The sequence below is a fragment of the Athene noctua genome, chromosome 23 (genome assembly GCF_965140245.1).
Source record: "Athene noctua chromosome 23, bAthNoc1.hap1.1, whole genome shotgun sequence".
Lineage (NCBI taxonomy): Eukaryota > Metazoa > Chordata > Aves > Strigiformes > Strigidae > Athene > Athene noctua.
The window spans coordinates 1,790,593-1,811,651 of record NC_134059.1 but is presented as its reverse complement, the minus strand read 5'-3'; the positions used below and the strand labels follow the sequence as shown (position 1 = coordinate 1,811,651).

Genomic DNA, 21,059 nt, shown 5'->3' with positions numbered 1-21,059 from the left:
CCAACACAACCTGAAGGGCTCCTGTGTTGCTACAGAAATCCTGGTGCCCACATTTAATTAGCCACTAATCTGCAGACACCAGCCTCACCCAAATCCACAGCAGATCAAGTCACTGTCCCAAAGGTTAGTGTGAACTAACAACAGCCCCTTCTTCCCATCAATCTCGGTGACAGCTGGGGACAAGCCAGGGACAGCACACAGCCTCCAGCCCAGGCCGCAGCCACTAGAGGGGAGTTGGGAGCTGCACAGCATCTCTGCAACATGCCCAGTGTCAAAACTGGACACAAAACCTGCAGTATTTGTTGGAAGAAAAGACAGTCCTCTTTGAGATGTTACCACCACACAACTCTAACAGGGACAAGTGACCGCCAGCCCCATGGGCCGGACAGGGGCTGCAGCTTCCCTGTAATCCCAGGGTGGTGGGGTGCAGGGCACCGACAGCCTGTCCTCGGAGGTGCAAGGACCTGGCAGCACTCTGCTCCACAATTAACCACCTAACGAGAAGTGACTCAGGTGCAGCCCCACCGAGTGTGTGACACAGCTCAGAGGAGGACTGCGGGACACCCAGCCTGGCTGTACCCAAAGCCACTCTCACCTCTCAGGGATGCTCCTGCTCTCTCCCTGACAGCTGGGCCCAGTCCAACTGCCTACCTTCGTTTCCTCGATCTGCATGATGGTGGCCTGGCAGTCAGAAATGCTGTCGTTGATATAGTCAATGTTGGCTCCCAGCACCTCAATCTCTTCGTTCAGCTCCTGCAGCCCCTTCTGCTCCTTGGGGCTCTCTGCCTGCAATTTCGCCCTCTTGCCCAGCAATGCTTCCTGCAGCAGCGCCAGCTCCTCGCGTTTCTGGGGGAAAAGGGAGGGGGATTGGCACTGTCGGCATGGCGGTCCCCCTGCCCCACACGCACCACCCAGCACTTTCTGTCCTAAGTGCCATGGTCACCTTGATGAGCCGCTCCATGTCAGCCTCCAGGTTGACAATGGTCATCCTCTGCATGACAATGTCGAAGATGCGCCGCTCCAGCGACTGCCACTTGAGGCGGGCGGCTTTGCTGAAGGTCTGGCTTGTCCCCTTCTTGGGGAACTTCTTCCTACAGCCAGAGGGGAGAAGAGGCACATATGGGCAACCGGCCACACCACACCTGGAAAACTGTGCTGGGCCCAAAAGAATGCCTGGTCTGGCTGGCCAGGAGCGGAGGAGGCATCTGCACCATTTCTGGATTGTCCAACTTTTCCATTGCCCCTTAGCAAAAAGAGGAGCAAAAGATGAGCCTAGCAGGGTTTGTGCGGTGGCATTTAATACTCACGGAAGGCCAGCACTGGGCTCAAGCCCAGGTGACAGTCAGTCACACGCTGCCAGCACAGCCTGTCACTGGTCAGTGATTTAACACTGGCCAAATGCACAATAAGAAGCTGGCCTTCAAACTCCGCCACCGGTCAAAAGCCAGACGTGGGAGTCCTGGGATGCCTCATCACTCATCCACACAGTCCCTGCCCTGACCTGGTGGGCCGAGCCCCATTCATGGAGGACGAGGGGTCTCCGAGGAAGTTGTTGATTTTCCTGTTCCACTGGCGCACGATGCTGGAGACAGACCGAGCGCCAGACTCGGGCTCGGAGGAGGTGGTGCTTGCCGAGACCTCTGCGCCTGAATCCAGCATGGCCGACTTCTGGCTCGTCCTGCCGGCAACCCGGTCTGACATGGGCTTGGCGAGACGGCGCAGTGCTGAGACCTGCCCAGGGAAGGGGCGGAGGAGGGGGTGTCAGACAGGTGTCCCCCGTCCAAACTTGATGCAGTCACCCCAGGTCCCTATGGGACCAAGAGTGGGAGCTCTGGAGACCCAAAGCCCCAGGTCCTTTTGCCTCATGGGTTTCCCCCTTCTCCCTCATAGCTCATCCCCTGCCACTGGGCTCAGCTACCCCAGGAGATGGGTACTTCCTCTGCTGCCTGCAACCATCTCCCACCAGGTTACTGAGCTGTAAAAACCCTCCCACCCTTTTGGGAAACCCACTTCCAAGAGCTGGCTCTGTCTGGAGGAGCCAAGCACTGGGGCCAGGACCCCCACGGGGAGTGGAGGGTACATGGAAGCAAATTCTCCCCCTCTCACCTCCTGGGTTTTCCTCCTCAGCACTATTTCCTGCTGCCGCTTCTGAGACTCCAGAGCTCGGATCTGAAACTGCATGAGAGAGATATCCCTGGGGTCCTGCCCAGACACCCCAGCGATGGTTGGAGTCCTGGCACTCCCACCACCAAAGCTTGGGGCAGTTAATTTGGCACTGACAGTCTTACTCCTGATTTTGATGGTGAGCAGGTTTCCAGCCTCGAGGCTGGCCCTGATGGCACATTGCCCCTTATGCATGGTGGGGAGCTCCCAGCATCTCCCACAGCCATGCTGGGAGCTGTGGGAACCCCTTGGGAGCTGTTCAGCCAGGTGTGCTCTGTTGGGGCTGCACAGCCCCTGGCCAGACCATGGGTCCAGCAGGGCCCCGAGCTTCACCAACTGATATTTATGAGCATCTCAGAGTGCCAGGGCAGGACAAACATCCATTCCCAGCCAGCCCAGTTTCCCTCTGCACAGGGACACCCAGCAGCAGCACGTGCGTGGGCTGGGCTCTCACCTCCTGCCGGCGCTGCTCCTTCTTGAGCTGTGCGATCTCCCGATTCCTCTTGGTCTCTGCCAGCCGCCTCCGCTGCTGCTCCTCCCGCATCTGCTTCATCAGCGCGACCTGGAACAGGAAGGTACCACACGTCGGTGCGGGCACCTGACTGTCCCAGGGCACCCACCCGACAGACAGACAGAAGATGTCCTGCACTTGTCACCAGGAGCGGAAAACATCAATTCTGAGCAGAGAGCCAGACTTGACCAGGGGCTGTCCTCCCTGCCCTGGCATGTCCAGGTACCTTTGCCTTCTTCATCTCAGCCACCTCCGCCTGCAGCTTCCTCAGCTCCCGCTCGTAGCGGGACTGGTTCTTGAGCAGGCGAGCGTGCTCCTTCTGGGCTGCCTGGAGCTTCTGCAGGTCCCGGTTCATCTCCTTCAGCCGCTTCTCATAGTCTGCTTTGATCTTGTTGGCTTTCTCCTCCGTGTAGCACTCCATAGTGCCTGAGGGAGAGAGAAGAGGGCTTGAGATGGCCACGCACCCTGGGCTCCTCCTTCACCTACACACCCTGCCTGGAGGCACCTGCCACTACTCCCTCCCCATCCCGCCAGACCTCTCCCTCACCCCTCTGCTTTGGCCCCATCACAGGCCGGGGACTATCTGAGGGAACCTGCTGGAAGAGATAAACTAGGGCTCAGTGCAGGGTGGGGACAGTGGGTTAAAGAACAATTGCTGGGCTGAGAGGAGCTGCAGATCTAGATCTACAGACGGGTAATCCTGCCCTGCTGAGCCTAGAGATCAGCTATACTACTCAGTTTTGGGGGTCTTCATGTGCCACTCAGCACATCAGTTTCCCCAAGTACTCCCACATCTCATGTTTTGTTCACCAGTTCAGGGCTATAAGAGGCTTTGCCTCAGCATCCTTTCCAGCCACCTCTCCAGCTGACTAGTCCTGCTCCCACGGTAAGACAAGCAGGGTCTTGCAGGTCCCAGGGGTTCAAGCAGAGGCAGGGAGATGGCAAAGCTCTACCAGAGCGAGTGTGGCAAGCAGGGGGTGGATGCTTTAACCCTGAGTCAGCTAGGCAGGAGCAGGAACTGGGGCCCAACACTGCAGTGATTCTCACTGAGGTTCTGCAGGACCCGGTCCCGCTCCAGCTGCGTGTCCCGAATCTTGTTCTGCAGCAGGATCAGCTTCTCCTCGTACTGGTGCTTGAGGGTCTGCAGGCGCCGCTGGCTGTTCTCCAGCTCATCAATCAGCTTCTGCTTGATCTCTATCTCACAAGTCAGATCTGCCAGGTCAGCCTGGAAATTCACAGCTGGAGGCAGGTAGGGAACAGTCAGGCTGGGAGGGATGGGGGACCATTGCTCTTACGGCTTCACTGAGCCACAGCACAAGCAGAGGGAGCCAATGGGAACCCACATCGCAGCACCCCAAAAAGTTTTGGAGACTCCCTACAGCAACTCTCATGCTTTTCCAAGCCCCCCAGAGGAGATGTGGCTGCAGCATCCCAGCAGATCCCTTCCCAGGACCAGAGCTCAGTGCCATACCCTGGGGCTGCATGTGTGGCTCTGCACTTTACCCTTCTCCTCTGCATCCGAGTCCGAGTCCACCAGGCTCTCTTCACTGCCTGAGTCCTCATCTTCATCCTCACGTCCATCCTCTTCCTCACAGCAACTCTCATCCTGTTCCTCCTCCTCCTAAGACACAAGTGCCTAACCTCAGCTTGCAGCATGGCCTTGCCCTTCTCTCTGCAGCTCTTCCCTCCTCTAAACCTGAGTTCACCCCACAGTGATGGACTGTAGCCCCCACAACAGGACTCAGCCTCTCACACAGGATGCCCAGGGGCTGCAGCACCATTTCTGGACCCCCAGCGTACACTATTGAGAGGAGCAGCTCTGTGCCCCATCTATCCTTGCATCCATCCTCTCTCAGCTGAGCAGCACTGCATCACCCAACCCCCATTCACCTACACTTATTGAAACCAAGCGCAAAAAGATGTGGGCTCCTCGCTCCACAGCAGGGCTGGCTGGGGAGCATCCAGCTCCCTGCTCCTGCAGCACAGAGTCCTCGGCTCCACGACCTCTCCAGCCTGCTTGCAGCACTAGGCTGGGCTTGGTCCCTCTCCCACATGGGGTGATGACAATGCTCCGCACCCAGACACCCCACTCGGTATAAGCACGAAGCCTCCTCACCTCTTCCACCTCGTTTTCATCTGTCTCCTCCCCATTGTCCTGCTGCAGTTTCTGCCGCTTCTTAAATGCTTCCTTCTCTGGGCTGGGGGAGAACAGGGTGCTGGTGAGTCTCAGTGTGGGAGAGCCCAGGGATGGGTCCTTCCAGGGCCCCCCTTGCCTCCTGCTTTTGGACCCTTTGGGAAAAACAGCCTCCAGGATCATGTGGTGGGGGAAAAGGAGACCAAGGGCAAGGCAGTGCTGGGAGGGGAACCCAGGCATCTGGGTTCTGTCTTGGTGCTCTGACTTTAGCATGGATGGGGGAGTCAGGATACCTGATCCCACAAGGACAGATAGACCAACATGCAACCTCCCCCTTCCCAACATTGCAGAGCAGCTGCCTTCACCTTTTCCTCCGTTGCCTCCTCTCTTTCTTTTTCAGGCGCTCCAGGTCCTGCTTGGCCCGTCGGAGGACATCAGAGGCCTCTGTCTCCACTGGAGCAGCGGGGCTGCACAGGCCAGCCAAGCCAGATGCTGGGGATGAGCCCATGGAGTACGGGGGACGGGAAGAGACACGTGAGAGGCTGCGGCGCAGAGACTCATTCATGGACTCACTCTCCAGGAGCTTTGTCCTAGGGAGTGGAGATGGGATGTGGTCAAAGAGGAGACATCCCACTGTCCCTGGAGGGTTTTAGGATGGTGTGAGCCAGGGACAGAGTCACCACAAAACCATTCCCATTCATACTGGGTCAGGTCAGGATGCTGCAGGACAGGGTCCCAGGATCACACAAGAGATTGGGATGAATGCAGCTCTGGGGGACCAGCAGTGCCTGGGAGACACCAGGCACTCCCGCCAAGATCTCCCTCTCCATCAGTGGCCACACAAAGCATGACAACAGCCAAAGCCCTGTCTGGCACCAAAGCCAGGACTCCTACAGCCCAGTGTAGCAGCAGTGTAGTCAGCTGCTACTCCATCAGGGCTTACAACTCACCCCAGTGATGCTGGAGGCATGGAGCTGTGATCCACACCTGGGCTCAGATCCCACCACAGCACCCACCAGCCCAGGGACCCAGGTGATTCACAGCTCCCACACCCAGCTCACCTCAGCTCTTCAATCTCCCGGATGTAGTTCTGGATGAGAGCACCAATGGCTTCATTACCATCACCTGGAGGAGCAGAGGCAGAGGTGGATCAAGGCAAGACATGGGCTGTACCACAGCACCCATCCCAGCTACGCTGGCTGGGCTGACCCGCCATGCCATGCACTCACTAACCCAGCCTCACCTGCCTTGGCCAGCATCAGATTGGCCTCCTGGCTCATGAGGTGGGTGACCCTGCTGTTGATAGCATCGATGGCCTCCTGCATGGCCTTCACCCGCATGCGCAGAGCACTATTCTCCTTCTGCAGCATGGCGTTCTCACGAAAAAGGTCGCTGTAGCCCTCCGTGCCATCCTCCCCAATGACCCGCTTGCCCTGTGGGGACAGGAGGGGAGTCCCTGAGTGCAGAGTGAGCTGGGATAGGGGGGCTCACCACTGCATCCTGGGGGGCAGCCTCAGCCACCAAAGCAGGGCCAGGGACTAATGTAAGGACCAGGAAGGCCTGAGCTCCACAGGCAGGGGGTGGTAGATGCTTCAAGGCTTCTCCCTGCCTTAGCATCCCCAGGAGACTTGCCCAAGGTCCTGCTTGTGGCAGGGCAGGAGCTGAGCTCCCATCTCTTAAGCCTCCTGACCTCTCCTAGCAATTACCCCTATCAGTAGGGGCAGAGCATGGTAGACAGGAGGGTCTTTCCCACTAAAATGGCCCCAATTCAAACACAAGGAGGCAGCTTTCTTCTCCTGCCTCCATCACACCTCTGCAGGCTTGCTCCATCACTCACCGCCTTGTACTCCATCAGTTCCATCTGCAGGCGGGCGATCTCAGCCCGCAGCGCACTGATCTGCTGACTTGTCTTGTCCTGGTTCACCACCACCTTGTTCTTGATGTTGCGAGCCCGGTTGGCATACTTGAGCGTGTTCAGGGTCTCCATGAAGTCCCGGTCAGATGGACTCACACAGGCAATCATGATGGTTTGGCTTGGGGAGGTGAAGTTCAGGGTGAAAGGACAGTTTCTCTCACCCTGAGCCAACACAGCAACTGAAAACCTGGGACCCAGCACAGGCCAGGTGCCCCCAGACACCCCTCCCAGGCCCTTCTGTGATTTATAACCAAGGTATAAAATGGGTTCAGTCCCTCCCAGAGACAGAGCACCAGCAAGACCACAGGAACAACACAGCACGGAGCAAAGCCACCCTCCACCAGCCAGCACACACATGCTAGGATTGCTGAGGAAGTGTGGGCTCTTGGGAGAAATACCCCCAGAGCAGGCAGGGAATTCAATCCGTCCCATACTGGGCAACACCACCTGCCAAGTTCCAGATCTGCAAGGGCTCCAGAGAGTTTTGCACCAGCTAATTCTGCCAAAGCTGGCTAATTGTGTCTGGGACTCATGAGGAGCCAAGGTCTTTACATCTGTAAAGTCACACACTGCCTGCCAAGAGGCATCCCCTCCCCACCGGGCAAGCCATGGGGCATTTGAGTCCTGAAATAGCTCCTCCACGGCTTCACAGACCTTCGGCCCTATTTGCAGGGGGACAGCCCCTGCAGTCCTCTCCCAGGGCTCAGCTTGGACCCCCTTACCTGTTGCCCCCAAGTGAATCCTGCAGCAGGCGGGTGAGCTTGGAGTCACGGTAGGGCACATGCACAACTTTCTTGCTCTGGTCTCCAAGGGCACTAATGACGTTCCCCAAGGCCAGCTACCAACACAAAGGAAAGCCCCCCCCCAATTCAACCCCTACTGAGAATACAGTTGTCACATAGCCAGCACATCAGGCCTGGGGAATGTGCTGCAGCACAGGTCTGGGGTGCAAGAGGTTGAGGGATGGAGCTTCCCTTGGCAGTCTCAGCATTCACCCCCCTTCCCTGGCCTGGGCCTCTCTCCCACATGCACTGAGGAACACATGCCCTGGAGATTTTTTTAAGCTCAAGTGAACAGACCTTGACCTTTTGGGGACTTGCACCCTTGTGCCCAGCTGTACTCCTCCCCTCAGCAGCAGAGCTGTGCCCTTGCCACTGGCATTTTGGATTGGGCATATTCCTGCCCACAGGGCCAGGTACCATGAATGCCAGCAGAGACAGCAGCAACCCCAAAAGCCCCGAGCAGCTCTAAGCAGGACCCAAAGGTGTTGTAGGCTCCCCCAGGCAGGCCCTGCCTCCCCACTCCCCTTGCACACGGGTGCCCAGGGCCGTACCAGCCCACAATTGATGGAGATGCCTTCCTTTGCTCTCTCGCCGGTAGCACCCGTTCTCTTCAGCCTCTCGGAGCCAGCCAGGTCTACGAAGTGAAACTTGGCCGTGAGGGTCTCATACTCGGTAGTGGGCTGGGCTCCATCCAGGAGGCTGGTCACCTCCCCGTTTACCTGCGGCCAGGCACATAGGGAGAGGGTCAATGCCACAGATCCAGAGCCAGCAGGAGCCCCCTTGACCATACTCAGACATCAGCAAAAGCCTGAGCATTCACCCCCCGCATCCCACCCCTAAGTATGGGGGAGAGGATTCTAACAGAAGCTTGCTATGGGCCACTCCTTGGGCCAGACCATTCCTGCCTTGGATGGGGCTGCTCCAGGGCAGACCTCATCCCAGCTCCCAGTAAATGCTAATGCTGGTATGACTGTAAAGAAGAAAGACAAAGCCCTGCCTCTCTTTGCAAGACTTCAAACCCTCTCCCTTTCCAAGGGACCCACACACATTGCCTGGGTATCAGATCCAGAAAGAGCCCAGCCACGAGGCAGGAGCACATCTCACCAGCTCTGGACGGGTGCACACTCGCATCTGGCACAGGTGAATGGTGAAGATGGCGTGGGACCGGGAGCTCTGCACGTTCATCTGAGTGCTGGCAGTGGTGCGGGAAAGAGCGCCCTGTTTTAGGCACTGGATCAGCTAAAATAACATAGGGGAGGGAAGAAAAAAACCTTGAAGGACCCTTCTAGGGAGTCAGGACAGCACCCTGCCACAGCCCAGTGGGCACAGCAACCTCTCCCTGCATCACCCCGGGACTGCTCTGTCCCATCCTCTGTCCCCACCTCGCCTGTCTGTCCCCATGTAGCACATCCCTGGCCAGTGGGCACCCAGCTGCCTTCCCTCCATGTCTGCCCTGTCCTGCACCCACCTCGTCCTGCGAGTTGATGAGGCGCGATGTGACCCCTGTGGTATAAATGCCTCCACTGGCATCCTCGTGGATTTTGATGTTGGATTTGCGGTGGCGTGCGTCAGGGTCGCGGGCACTGTCAAACAGGTCCAGGATCTCCTCGTTGTAGAGCTGAGTGGGGCAGAAGCAAGTACAGGGTGAGCAGTAGGAAGCAGGAGGCTGCTAGATCCCGGCACAGCGGGACCGACATCCTGCTGCTGCAGTCCTGAGAGCCAGGAGACCAGGCCACACCGCTGGATGCTTAGGCAAGGCTGACCAGGAGAGCTGGTGGGCCTGCAAGTGTCAGACAGGACGCACAAGCAGATGGATGATGTACAGGCAAGTTGTGACCTGCACGTGTGGGTACCCAGCTAGGACAGGACGCCCAGAAGGAACGGTGTGTGTGCGCAGGCACGGACACGTGAGCCCGTCTGCCACGCAAAGCTCTGAGCCGCAGTCTGGGTTGGTTCCCGCTGTCTGACCCTGTCCTGGCCCTGGCCCACACAAGCAGCTGTGCATGAACCAGGACACTTTCAGAGCCCTGTTCCCAGAGCCTGAGTGGAGACCTGGGAGTTACGTGTCCCCCCCAGCCTTCTCTGCTTACCCAGAGAGCCCCTGGCCAACAAGCCAGCAGAGCCCCTCTCCCAACACAGCTCCCTGAGGTCACCTCTGCCAGGGGGAAAGGGGACAAGGGGGACCAGGGAGTGCAGGACAAGCAGGAAAAACCCTGAGGACCCAGAGCTGACAGAGGATGGCCCCATTCATATCTTGACAGCATTCTCTCTCACCCTGGGGTAGAGGGACACCCCTGCCTGTCTGCCCCTCTGTCACCAGCACTCAATGCCACGTCACCCTCTGGCACCCACATCCCAGCACAGAGAGCAGGGTCACCCAAGGACCAGAGGCTCCTGGCCAGCAGAGCGGATCAGTCTAATCCATCCCAGGCTGCCCCAGGTGCAGACGGGCTCCACAGGGGCTAAAACCCTGCTCTGACAGCCTGCTCACAGGACGAGAGTCACAGGACGGGGATCAGCAAGGCCAAATCCTGTACCACTGCTGGCACAGCAGGGTTGGTAACCAGCCATGTGCCCACGTTGGCACAAGAGATCCATTATCTCCCCAAAACATTCCCTGGGTTGCCTGGAGAAGGGTGACTGTAGACAGGTCTTGGCACAGTGGCACAAGAGCTCCTGGTTTGATGTCCATGACCACATGGTGGACTAGCGGGCAAAGCCCTCGACAAGCTCCAACAATGGCCTTGGTCACCAGACCATCAGGCAACGGGTTTTTACTCTCCCCTCCATGTAACAGGGCCCTTGGAAAGCCTTCAAGCCCCCCACCGTGGGGCTGGCAGTGTCCCACAGGGCACAGCTAGCTGGGGAAGCATGACCATGAGCAGCTCTGAAACACAGTAGAGGAAGTCTTGTTCCCATCCTCCACTGCAGTCACCAGAAAAACATCTCTGAGGCTATTTTGAGAGTCAAAACCACCAGGGGTACAGAGGTCTTGAAGAGAGAGAAAGACTACAGGAAATCCCCAGGGCAGCTGGTGTGACCCCATACAGGACCACTGCTCCATCACCCCCAGGTGCCCCTGGGCTTGCACTGGAACTTCTGGTCTGCAGAGATGCTTCCAGGATCGCCTGGGACAGAAGCAGCACAGGTGTCCCCTCCCCAGTGTTCATCCTTCATATGTTCCAACCCCAGCTAACAGGTCACACAGCTCCTGGGGGCAGCATTGGGTCATCCCAAACTGGGAGAAACTGAGGCAAGGAAAACTATAGCTGGACAGCAGAGGATCTCCTAGAGGGCAGATATGGGGGGCTGAAAGAGAAGGGAAAGTGTCGCATGGGTGAAGGCCAGTATCCAATCCTATAGCCCAGGGTAGGCAGGACTATGCCCCAGCCCCAACAGTGATAGGGGACTCTTCAGCAGGGAGAAAGCCTGACGAGGTTCACCCCAGAAGGACTTCAGCACAGGCAGGCATTTCATCCATTTCATTTCCATCCCAGCCCAGAGGTTCCCCAGAGCAGAGCCCCACGAGGCTGAGGACATGTGGGAAGACAGCCAGAACCTCAGACAGGACAAGTGGTGGGGAGGGAAGGATGTGGCTGGGCACAACAGCACCATGGGAGGGAGCTAACAAGGTGGAAAGCTGATAGGGAAAGATTTCTCCAGCAAGGAGGTCAGCCCTCCAGGCTAGGAGGTGACTTTGGGCACTTGCTTCCCTTCTCCAGGTCATCGACATCTGGAGGAACCCAGATGGGATGCCCACCAAAGCCACATGGTGGCAAGCTCACAGCACAGGGCCTTTCCCTCTGCCTGCCTGTGTCCTCTGGGATGTACCCCAGATCAGGACACCAACCAGATGAAGTTTGTTCAGGAGCTCAACTTTGCTCAACACCACCCTATGTTTTCTCACCAGGGCCTATAACACAGTTCCCATCTTGAGCTTCTCTGCACTTTCACCCCAGGGCCAGCCCACAGGGAAACCACTGCAGATACATAAGGTCCACAGGCTTCCTGGGACAAACTTCTTCAGGGAAAGAAGCGGTTAATAGAAAAGGCTTTTGAAATGGAGACGCCAAAGCAGAGGCGGGAGAGGATGCAATTGAAGCACTCTCAAGGTCAAAGATGCAGCAAAGGACATGGGAAATAATGCAGCTCTTCCTCAAATCCCCACAAGAGTGGCACTTTTCCCTCTCCTTGTTTCACTGGGAACACTGGTCCAGAGCCAGGGGGGCAGGTATGCCGCTACCCGTGACCTCAAACAGGAATAAGCTAGCCCAGAGCCCCCTGAAGCTCCAGGGGACCAAGGCACAAGCCCCTTCCTCACGGTGGGGAGGAGGTGGGGGGGCGGGTGTCCCTGCAGCCAAGAAAGTGCCACCCGTTTGTGGCCATCATGAAGTCAACAACATTCAGGTGCTTTGAGTCTCCTCTGCCCTAGCATGCATCCCCAGCCACACGCCTGTTGCGGGGACCAGCTCAGCCAGGGAGCAGAGGGGACATGGAGGACTTAAGTAGCCCAGGACAGGGGAACTGAGCAAAGATCAGGACAGGGCCACAGTGTCACCTGGACCTGCTGTCACCCACCTCCAGGAACTGGGCGCTGACTTTGAACTCGGGTGCTGCTACGCCCTGACTCTGTGCCGCCCGCTTGCGCTCCTCGATGCCACTGAAGAGGTGGCCAATGGCCCGTGGGATGATGCCCTGTTCATCCTCGGAGATGTTCATGTCGAAGCCGGTGCCCATGGTGTATGTCTTCCCCGCGCCAGTCTGCAGAAAAGCAGCAATGGGAGAGCTGGCTGGTCCCTCCCAGGCTCAGCTTTGCTCACTGTGCCCCACACCTCCCCCTGCCACCCCAGGCTCCCCCAACACCTCTGTGAGCCCCTCTGATCCCCACCACCACACAGGCTCCCATGCTCCCACCCCAGCCCTGCCTCCCTCTCCTTCCACCCAAGGCCAGACCCTACCCCAGCTCTCACCCAGCCCAGGGACAACTCTGTCCCCTCCACAACCAGAGGCTTATACAGCCCCCACCTTCCCTAACCTCTGCAGGGGCCGTCTCAGCATCCCCAGCACTCAGCGCTGCAGGAGAGCCCAAGCCAGAGCCCCAGGAGCGGGCAGAGCACATACCTGGCCGTATGCCAGCACAGTGGCATTGTAGCCCTCAAAGCAGCCTTCAATGAGCTTGCCCACACACGTCGTGTAGATCTGCTCCTGCCATGTGTCCAGGTCAAAGACAAAGTCATAGGTGAAGGCCTTGTCCTTCCCCAGCAGCACCTGGGGCTCGCCAGGCGTCACCGAGGTGCAGATGTGGCATCCCTCTATTTTCTCTTTGGACAGTTGGGGACGGATCCTGCAGGAAGAGAAGTGGGCTGAGGGCAGCCTCGGGGCTCACCCCAGTCCCGGAGACACGAGCCTGGTCCTGAGGATGTGAGCGTGGCCCACACTGGGACCATGGCTGCTGTGGGCAGGGCACCAGCAGCACCTCTGCCTGCAGCGTGGAGCAAACAGTGCAGGGGATGCTTCAACTCCTCACCCAGCGACAACTTTGGTCTGTTTGTGGCTGAGAAAAGAGGCTGGTGCATCCCAACGATACCACCAGCCACCTCCGCAGCCGCAGTGACAGTCAGGTCTGGGTACCACGGCACGGGCAGACCTGGTAACAACATGCAGCCTGCACTAAAAACTGCCCTTGCACCAACAGCTGAACACAGCCCAGCGTGGCCCACACAGGGCCAGCCAGGCTCCCCACGCCTGTGCTGGCTCATTCACCGTGACACCCCCAGCCAGGAGCGAGCTCTGGGCTGCACACAGACACGGATCAACACATCGAGGCAGCCCTGATGGGGACTGCCAGGGTACGAGTGGGCAGTGGGATGCACTGCAGCCAGCTGCGCTCGCTTGAGAGGCAGCGAGATCAAACTGCAGCTGCAAAGGCTGGAAATGCAAAATGCAGGAACTCGACAAAATAGTCCAGCACCAAAACAACCGCCTAAACCAAACCACCGCCCAGCCCGATGGCTGTCCCCAGCCGTGGACGCGGCAGACGGGAAGAGGACAGGGGAGGCTGCGCTGGGCTCCTGGCTCTGGCCACACACACGACTGACCCGCCGCATCCCCACCCACCATGCTCAACCCCACCCCGAGAAATCTGGGTACAGAACAGCTGGACCCAGCTCTGCTTGGGCGCAGGCATGTTACAGCTGCAGCAGCTCTGACTTTTGGTGGATGTGGCAGCTGCGGGAAGCTGCCTGGTCCCGGGGGACTCATGGAGAAAGCGGGAGCACAGAGCCAAGCGCCACGGCAAACAGCTCTCATTAGAGCTAATGACTGCACATCTCCCCTCCCTGGGTGCTTCATAAACACAGCTATTAATTCCTGCAAAGCCGCATTGCTGGCAAGCCGGCACAGTGACCGCAGCAGAGGCATCACAGACTGGGGCTCTGCACGAGACACGGCTCCTTGCCAGCCCGGCCATGGGCAAGCAAAGCCCAGGAGGGCCAAAACCCACTGTGTTTGGGGGGACGGGGTGTCCCTGGTGGGGGGGAAGCAGCGGGAGCACCCCACTCACCCGGCCAGAGCCTGCGCAGCAGACATGTGGGAACAGCTATGGGCGCCCGTGGGTATATTTAGCTCAGCAGCCACAATAGAAAGCAGCTTCTGATGTGCTCAGTCCTAGACTCACTCCCGTCGCCTTCCCAGGGTCCCACCCTCCTTCATGAAAATTAACCCCAGCTTTAATTACTTTTTGACCAGCATAATGCGCTTCCCCCTCTCCCCACCCCAGACATGCACAGCGACAGTGTCCCCAGGGAACAGGCAGAGGAACAAACTGGAACCACGATATTTTTGGAAAATTGTTTTCCTCACAAGAAAAATGAGAACAGGGTTTTCAGCAAAAGATTTCTTCCTTTTTTTCCCCCCACTCTCTCCAGGTGATAAAATACGTGCGCATGGGTTTGGAAGAGAGGATGAGCAGCAGCACTGGAGGGAGGTGAGCACATGAGTTTTACATAGGGCATTTGGACACCTGCCTAGAGCCTGGCCATGCTGGGCTTTTCCAGCTCTCCACACGCCAACACTGATGTCTCCCCCACTCCTGCTCCCCAGACCTCGCTGCCCAGATGGCTCCAAGCACCCAAGGGGCCCCATCACTCATCCCGGCTCTCACAACCAGGGGACCTATGGGGGCTGAAGGGGACCCAGGAGCCAGTCCTCAACATGCTCCTGCGTGCTGTCCTGTCTCCCCTGGGTGACTAGAGATGTGGAGGGTCCTGCTCTCCAGGCAACTGGCCAACATCACCCAGAGATGTCCTTGGGAGCTGCTGCCAAGTGGTGTGTGAATACTATGGACCGCCACTAAAAGAGGAGAACAAATGAAGCAGGAAGATGGGAACGAGCATCAGCAGCCACAGCCCCACATGGAACAGCACAGAGGTGCCACACAGCATCACAGGAGATTTACATGGCCACCAAGAGACATCACAAAGGGTTCCTCTAGGCCAATGCAGCTGCTCCTCCTGCTCCCCAACATCTAACTGAACTGGCTCTCCCATACCAGGGTGTCCCATCCCTGCCCTCCCAGGAGGAACACCACCACACCAGGCACTGGGCAATGCAAGATCCTCGTTGGGCCAAGTAGGTGTTCACGTGTAGTTCAAGTCATGCCCAGGCACCACAATACCTCCTCCAAACATCACATAAGCATCTGCAGAGCCAGCATGGGCTCTCTCCTTGGCCCTTGTCCTCAACCCCACCAGGTGACACTGAGGGAGTTGGCAGTGCTTGCTGTGCTCTGCCTCAGCTGCCCTGCTCTGCAATAGATATCAGAAACTTTGGTGGTCATAAAGTCACTATCTGAGAGCATTCTGGCACTCCTTGTACCTACCTCTGCCAAAAAAGACGCTGGTCATGTCCTGTCTGTCTGTGGGTCCAAAGAACTGGCTGTGATGCTGTTAGGGCCCAATCTGCGGGACAATGGAGCTGCTCCCTCACCTGCATCTGTACACAGCCAGCCACCCTGCTATGTGCCTGGTCATGAGCCACCAGCCAGAAGGACAGCTTGTGCCCAGGACCCACTGCAGAGCCAAACACACTAGTGTACCCTGTCCTAAACGGCTGGGACACCCATAGAGAGTGCAGCTTGTCTCCTGTGTGCCCATGGCACTGGCTCCTGTGGTTACGTGGCAATTAGGGACTTCTCTGCTAAGCAGCAATCAAAATAAACCAGTACTTAACCAGTGGGGTGCTGCCTCACCACCTCCCAGCTTAGGCAGGAGCAGATCAGAGGCCCAGCTCCATCAAGCAGCCTGTGCCCAGCCACCCCCATGCTGGCACAGGTGATTGCTAATCCTGCTCAAAGCTGGCGTGCGGAAGACACAGGCTGTCCCAGGGCAAGAAAAAACGATCAGTGCCAGTCCCACCTCCCTCCAGCCCATGCTGACAAATGAACCTTGGCAACGGCAACATACCCAGAGAGGAGACACCCAGCAGGACCACAGCAGCACCATGAGCCTGGCCACCACCTCCCGTCCCTCCGCACACCAATCACTTCGAAGGGATGGTGACAAGGGACTGAGCACCCAGAACAGAGCTGCACCGTCCCGGCTGAGTGCTCCTGCCAAGCAAATCTGGCTGCTTCCCAGCCCCAGGCACCCCACACACAGGGCTGGGAGGCAGATGGATGCCCAGACAGAGACAGAGGCACAGGCAGGGGTGGAGACCGCTCCTTCCCGAACCAGCAGCTCCTGCTGGGGTGATGATGGGTGGCACAGCAGGAGCCTGCCTGCTCCAGCATCAGCATCCAAACCCGGTAGCAGAAGCAGCGTGTATGCCAGGGAGAGCCTGCAGTCACATGGGGACACAAAGGGGACCTTGGCTGGGAGCCTCCCTGATTCTGTCCTTCCCTTCCCTGCCGTGCTGGCAGGCTGTGAAAGCGCCGTCTCCACGGCTGGGCTGCCAGGATGACAGAGCATCTGGGAGGAAGGGGGGAGCGGGTCCTGCTCCCCGAGGGACAAGGAGCTTCGGCGTGCACACGGGTGTGTTCAGCGGTAAGCACAAAGGCCGAGTTGTTCAGGGCCGCTGCCCTGTGCCAGCGTTTGGCTGGGCACGGGGTGCCGAGCGAGGCTGGGAGCCAAGTGCCGGATGGGCACCACGGGGCAGGGAGCTCCCACAGGCAGCCCTTGTAGGGTTGGCTTGAGGGTCCCTCCACCCTGGCAGGAGCATCCCCCCTGGGGAGAGACGTGCCTGTCCCCACATTTCAATCCCTGCAGCCAGTGCAGGAGATGGGGTTCACCACACTGGGCACAGCCAGTATCCCCATCTCAGGGCTGCATCCACCAGCAGACACCACTCAGCCCCCGCTGTGCACCAAGGGGAGGCTGTTTCCTTGCACAGAAATGCACAATTCCTCTGACATGGGCTGCTGGGTTCATGTCCTCATCTCACCCTGTCTCCTTACTGCCTCAGTTTTCCCCTTCCCAGCTCACCGCTATGGCAACCCCCCCGGGGCTCTAGAGCATCCTTTGGCCCCCAGCACCTTGCCAAAGCTGTGGCAGCACATCCCCACAGCTCTGCTGCCCGCGGTGAGAGCCACAACACCCCCACACACCAAACTGCCTGCACCCGCAGCCAGGCACAGGTCAAGCTACCCCCGGGCCGCACCCCCCTGGGGCAGGGCAGCCATCCCACCGGGCAGGAGATGATGGGCAGGGGAGCAAAGGGAATCCCCCAGACCCATCACCCAGCATCACCGACCTCAAGCAGGGGCTGTCCCAGCTCCCCAGGGCAGCTGAGCACACACCCGCTCACCAACATTTCTCAGTGCTGGCAGGGGGCTGCAGGGCAGCCACTCCAGACTAGGGGTGTGGGCAAACCCCCAGCTCCAAATGCCTTTACACAACCTTGTAACTGCAGATGGGCAGAGACTGCTCCCAGACAGGGAGCTCCTGTCCCTCAGAGACCCCTCTGGGAGGGAGGTTGGCTACCTGCAGACCCCTGCAAGGGGATGTTCCTCTCCCCTCCAAGGCCGGATCAGAGCAGGCTGCCCAGCCAGGCAGAGCTGGTTTCCCAGGAAGCCAAGCCAAAGAACCGGGGAGCGGCGGGTGGAAGAGCTCCACGGCAATTTCCCTGTCTGTGCCAGGCTCCAGAAGCTCAGAGCCACTTGCTCTTTGTCCACCTCATCTCCAGAGGGACACGACTGCCCACCACGATGCTGGCAGTGCTGGCACCTGCCGAGGGTCTGGGGCGTTGCCCCCCACCTGGCTGCGGGCACTTCTGCTGGCATGGGCTGGAGCTGGCAGACCCCTACCAGCCACGCAGCCCGGCTGCTGCAGGTGTGCCTGCCAGGACAGGCGGGCTGGGCAAGCCCGGGCAGCGCCTGGCGCTGCTCCCCACATTGCCTGCATTCATCCTGCTCCCATCACCACTCCCTGCATCACCTGCGTTCACCCCGCTCCTGTCCCCACTCCCCCATCCCTGCTCCCTGCATCACCCGTGTTTGCCCTGCTTGTGCTCCCTCCAGCCTCCCCAGGACTGGAGCTGCAGGAGCACCTGCCAGACAGCCCAGACTCACACACAGCCCATCTGCTAGCCTCGCTGCCCCCTCTGCTTCCCCCACGCTTTGCTCTCCTCTGCCCCAAACCTGCTCTCTATGCTCTGCTGCTGCCCTGCAATCCCACCCAGCAGCATGGGGCAGCCAGGAGAAGCACAGCTCTAACACAGTCCTGTGCTCCCCTCGACCATCCTATGGGCTAACCCCGGGCAGCACAGATCCAACAGGCAGGACAGTGTGTGCCCTGTGGGGTACAGAGTGGCCGTGTATGGGGCACTCAGCCTGGCCAAGCAGCTCTCCAGGCAGCTGGGTGCTGCCAGCATCACGAGGGTGAGGTCAGAGCGAAGTGCTCCAGGTTTTCCCATTATATCCAGACCAGCACAGCATGCGGGGGGCTGCCCACCCGCACCAGCAGATAGTGGCTCCCCAGGCCTCAGCTCAGTGTGGCTCAATCCCACGGGGGGATCTGCCCCCTTGCCGAGGAAGGGACGCCCCCAGCCCCATTCCCCCCTGAGCATGGCGTCCCTGGAGAGGGCTGGCTGCCAAGGGCTGGCTGTTTGCACACAGGTTGCTTTGGACCCAAATCAAGACAAAGTTAAGCATTTAATTACCGCAGCACGGAAGCGGCTCAGCAATCAGAGAAAATTGAATCAGGCTCCCTGGGGACTGCCAGGTCTGGTCAGCAAACGCTCCAATTAAGAGATATAGCAAGGCCCCTCCTAGCAGAAGCAAGCACAACACGAGAAAGCGCTGGGCTCAGCTCGCCTGGAGCCACCCATGCTGCCCGATCGCTGCCTGTGCTCCAGCCAAACGCCGCCAAAGCAGAGGGTGGACCAGCACCAGGGGCAAGATGGAGCTCCCCGGCTGCTGGGTCCCCAAGCCCCGCAGCACTGGGCAGGGCTGGGGTGTGCATGGGGCAGCCTGGACACAGCTCAGCAGCATGACCTGCCTCCACCCCACCCCATCCGCCGAGAAAGTGACCCCAGTACAGCTCCTCTACACGGATGTGCTGGTTGTGCCCAGCCTGCTCTCCTGACCAGCAAACCCCACTGCCTTGGACCCCAGAACCCCACCAGGCCTCCCCTAATCCTCCTGCTGCAGGCTTTCCCAGGCTTAGGGAAACCTTTAAATCAGGCCTTGGCAGCTGCCATGTGCGGCTCATTAGCTCTGGCAGGAGCACACCGGCACTGAGCCCTGCCATCTGCTCTGCTCAGAGACCCACCGTGGGTCAGGGGTAAGGAACGCACTGCCTGCATGGGGACCCAGCACCCGGGGACAGCCAGCCCAAGGCAGGGCCCAGGGAACGCACAGGCTCATGAGTTACCCAGCCTAGAGGGGAGCAGCAGCAGAGCAAGCCTGTGATCTCCCTGGACTCCTCCTTCACCCCCGTAAGTGCCTGGCAATGACATCAGCTCCATGCTGGACCTGCCCAAAAGAGGCTGGGAAACACCACAAGGATATTTGCAAACAACAGACCCAGGACAGTCACCCATAAAGGGCTGCAGGGCCCCAGAACCCCAGGCAGGGTGGGCAGCGCAAGGCAACACGTGTGGCAGCACACATGACTCGACGCACACCCCGGCAGGGCCCCCGCTCCCCTCCGACCACGCGGGAACAGCCACGAAACCACCGGCTCAGCAGCAGCGTCAGCAATTACCGGAGAGCAATAGGAAACCATCATTCGCCGAGAGACTCTGGGCCTGGCGGGCCTTTGGCCTGACCCCACAGGGGCACAGAGGTGCCGCAGGTCCAACGGGGACAGACAGACACGCTCCCCCTTCCAATTCTCCACCCGGGTACTAAGGCTCCCATTTCCTCCCAAGACAGTGAATCACACCCACAGGGTCTCTCCCTTTCCCAAGCGTCCCTGTGAGGTCCCCATGTCCCAGTCGCACCCCAGTACTGGTGCATCCACACTGGAGATAAGGCTTTCCTGGCCCCCCGAAAGCAGGCACGCCTGCAGCCCCCTGACAGGCTGACTGCCACTGAGGAAGCCACCTGATCTTGGCAGAAGATGCTGCAACCCCAGAACCCACAGGGGGCAGAGAGCCAGTGGCACAAAAGAGGTGCCTCTGCACTTTCCCCTTCCCCAAAATCTCACGTCCTTGGCCAGCAGGGTGGGCGATGCTACAAGGCACCCAGAAGCAAACCTGGTGTCACAGCTGGGAAGGGAACAGACACATTTTGCCCTAACGTCCTCCTCAGGTGGGTACAGCATGAAGTAACAGATGAGCAGAGACCACAGTGACATGGCCTGAGAGAACCCCGTCCTAACACAGGCAGGGGTTGGGTTGTGCCTCTCAGCAACACTGGGCCAAGGAAGTGCCTGGAGGGCAGAGAGGAAGGCAAGGACCAGGAGCCAGCTCCAGCCTTTCTCCCCCAACACAACAGTTTTTCCTTTTTTCCCCAGCATTGCTCATGTCTCCCCAGCAGATATGGAGACAGCCCACTCCTGCCATCCAAGCAGCACGCCCCCAGCATACCCACAGGCCTCTGCTAGTGGGTTACTGGGGTCATTATACCCCCCAGCACAGACGTTCACACGAAGCTCACAGGACCTTTGGGACTTCTGGGGAAGAGCGTGCGGAACAGACCCGGCACATCCCACACTGCCCCACTGAGCCTTGTGCTCCTGCCCCTCCATCCCCCACCCCCAAGCACTCACCTGGGTCCTGGGGCTCCAGCACCCAGATGTGGCCCAGCCTGTGGCAGAGGAGGAAGGAAAAGCCCAGAGAAGTTAGAAGTGGTTTTGTGCCTGGTACTAAAGGTCAGGCTGTGCTCTCCAGGGAGGGGGCTGAGAGCCTGTGGGGCCCCGGCTGCAGCAAAGCCCAGGGGCAGAAGAAACTTCATCAAATCTTTCAGCCTCAGGGAGGGCCAGTTAGGTGCAGGAATGCCCCATGGGCTGCCCCAGTGCCAGCATCCACAGCTTTGCCCTCCGTGCCAGTCCAGATGTGAGGCTGGTGACACTGGGAGAACAGACCCAGAGCTTGGAGGGGGGCTGCTGAGCCACC

The 21,059-nt window shown here is 59.0% G+C and overlaps 1 protein-coding gene across 4 annotated transcripts in view; it reads right to left on the bottom strand.

Annotated features, from left to right (window-relative positions):
• The window catches only part of KIF21B (kinesin family member 21B), a 42,675-nt gene that overhangs the window by 15,459 nt on the left and 6,157 nt on the right, over positions 1–21,059 (bottom strand). For all 4 annotated transcript variants that reach the window (XR_012635069.1, XR_012635070.1, XM_074925353.1 and 1 more), the window contains exons 2-20: positions 12,627–12,849; positions 12,084–12,266; positions 8,974–9,123; positions 8,610–8,744; positions 8,057–8,224; positions 7,446–7,561; positions 6,646–6,841; positions 6,052–6,241; positions 5,870–5,933; positions 5,174–5,398; positions 4,791–4,872; positions 4,178–4,295; positions 3,722–3,913; positions 2,901–3,100; positions 2,618–2,725; positions 2,107–2,175; positions 1,502–1,731; positions 944–1,091; positions 652–846 (exon numbers count right to left, since the gene is read on the bottom strand). Coding sequence is in view for 2 of the 4 variants with exons in the window: in XM_074925353.1 (XP_074781454.1) it covers positions 652–846; positions 944–1,091; positions 1,502–1,731; positions 2,107–2,175; positions 2,618–2,725; positions 2,901–3,100; positions 3,722–3,913; positions 4,178–4,295; positions 4,791–4,872; positions 5,174–5,398; positions 5,870–5,933; positions 6,052–6,241; positions 6,646–6,841; positions 7,446–7,561; positions 8,057–8,224; positions 8,610–8,744; positions 8,974–9,123; positions 12,084–12,266; positions 12,627–12,849 (2,992 nt within the window). In the remaining 2 variants the exon portion in view is untranslated. The remainder of the gene's footprint in view (positions 1–651; positions 847–943; positions 1,092–1,501; positions 1,732–2,106; positions 2,176–2,617; positions 2,726–2,900; positions 3,101–3,721; positions 3,914–4,177; positions 4,296–4,790; positions 4,873–5,173; positions 5,399–5,869; positions 5,934–6,051; positions 6,242–6,645; positions 6,842–7,445; positions 7,562–8,056; positions 8,225–8,609; positions 8,745–8,973; positions 9,124–12,083; positions 12,267–12,626; positions 12,850–21,059) is intronic.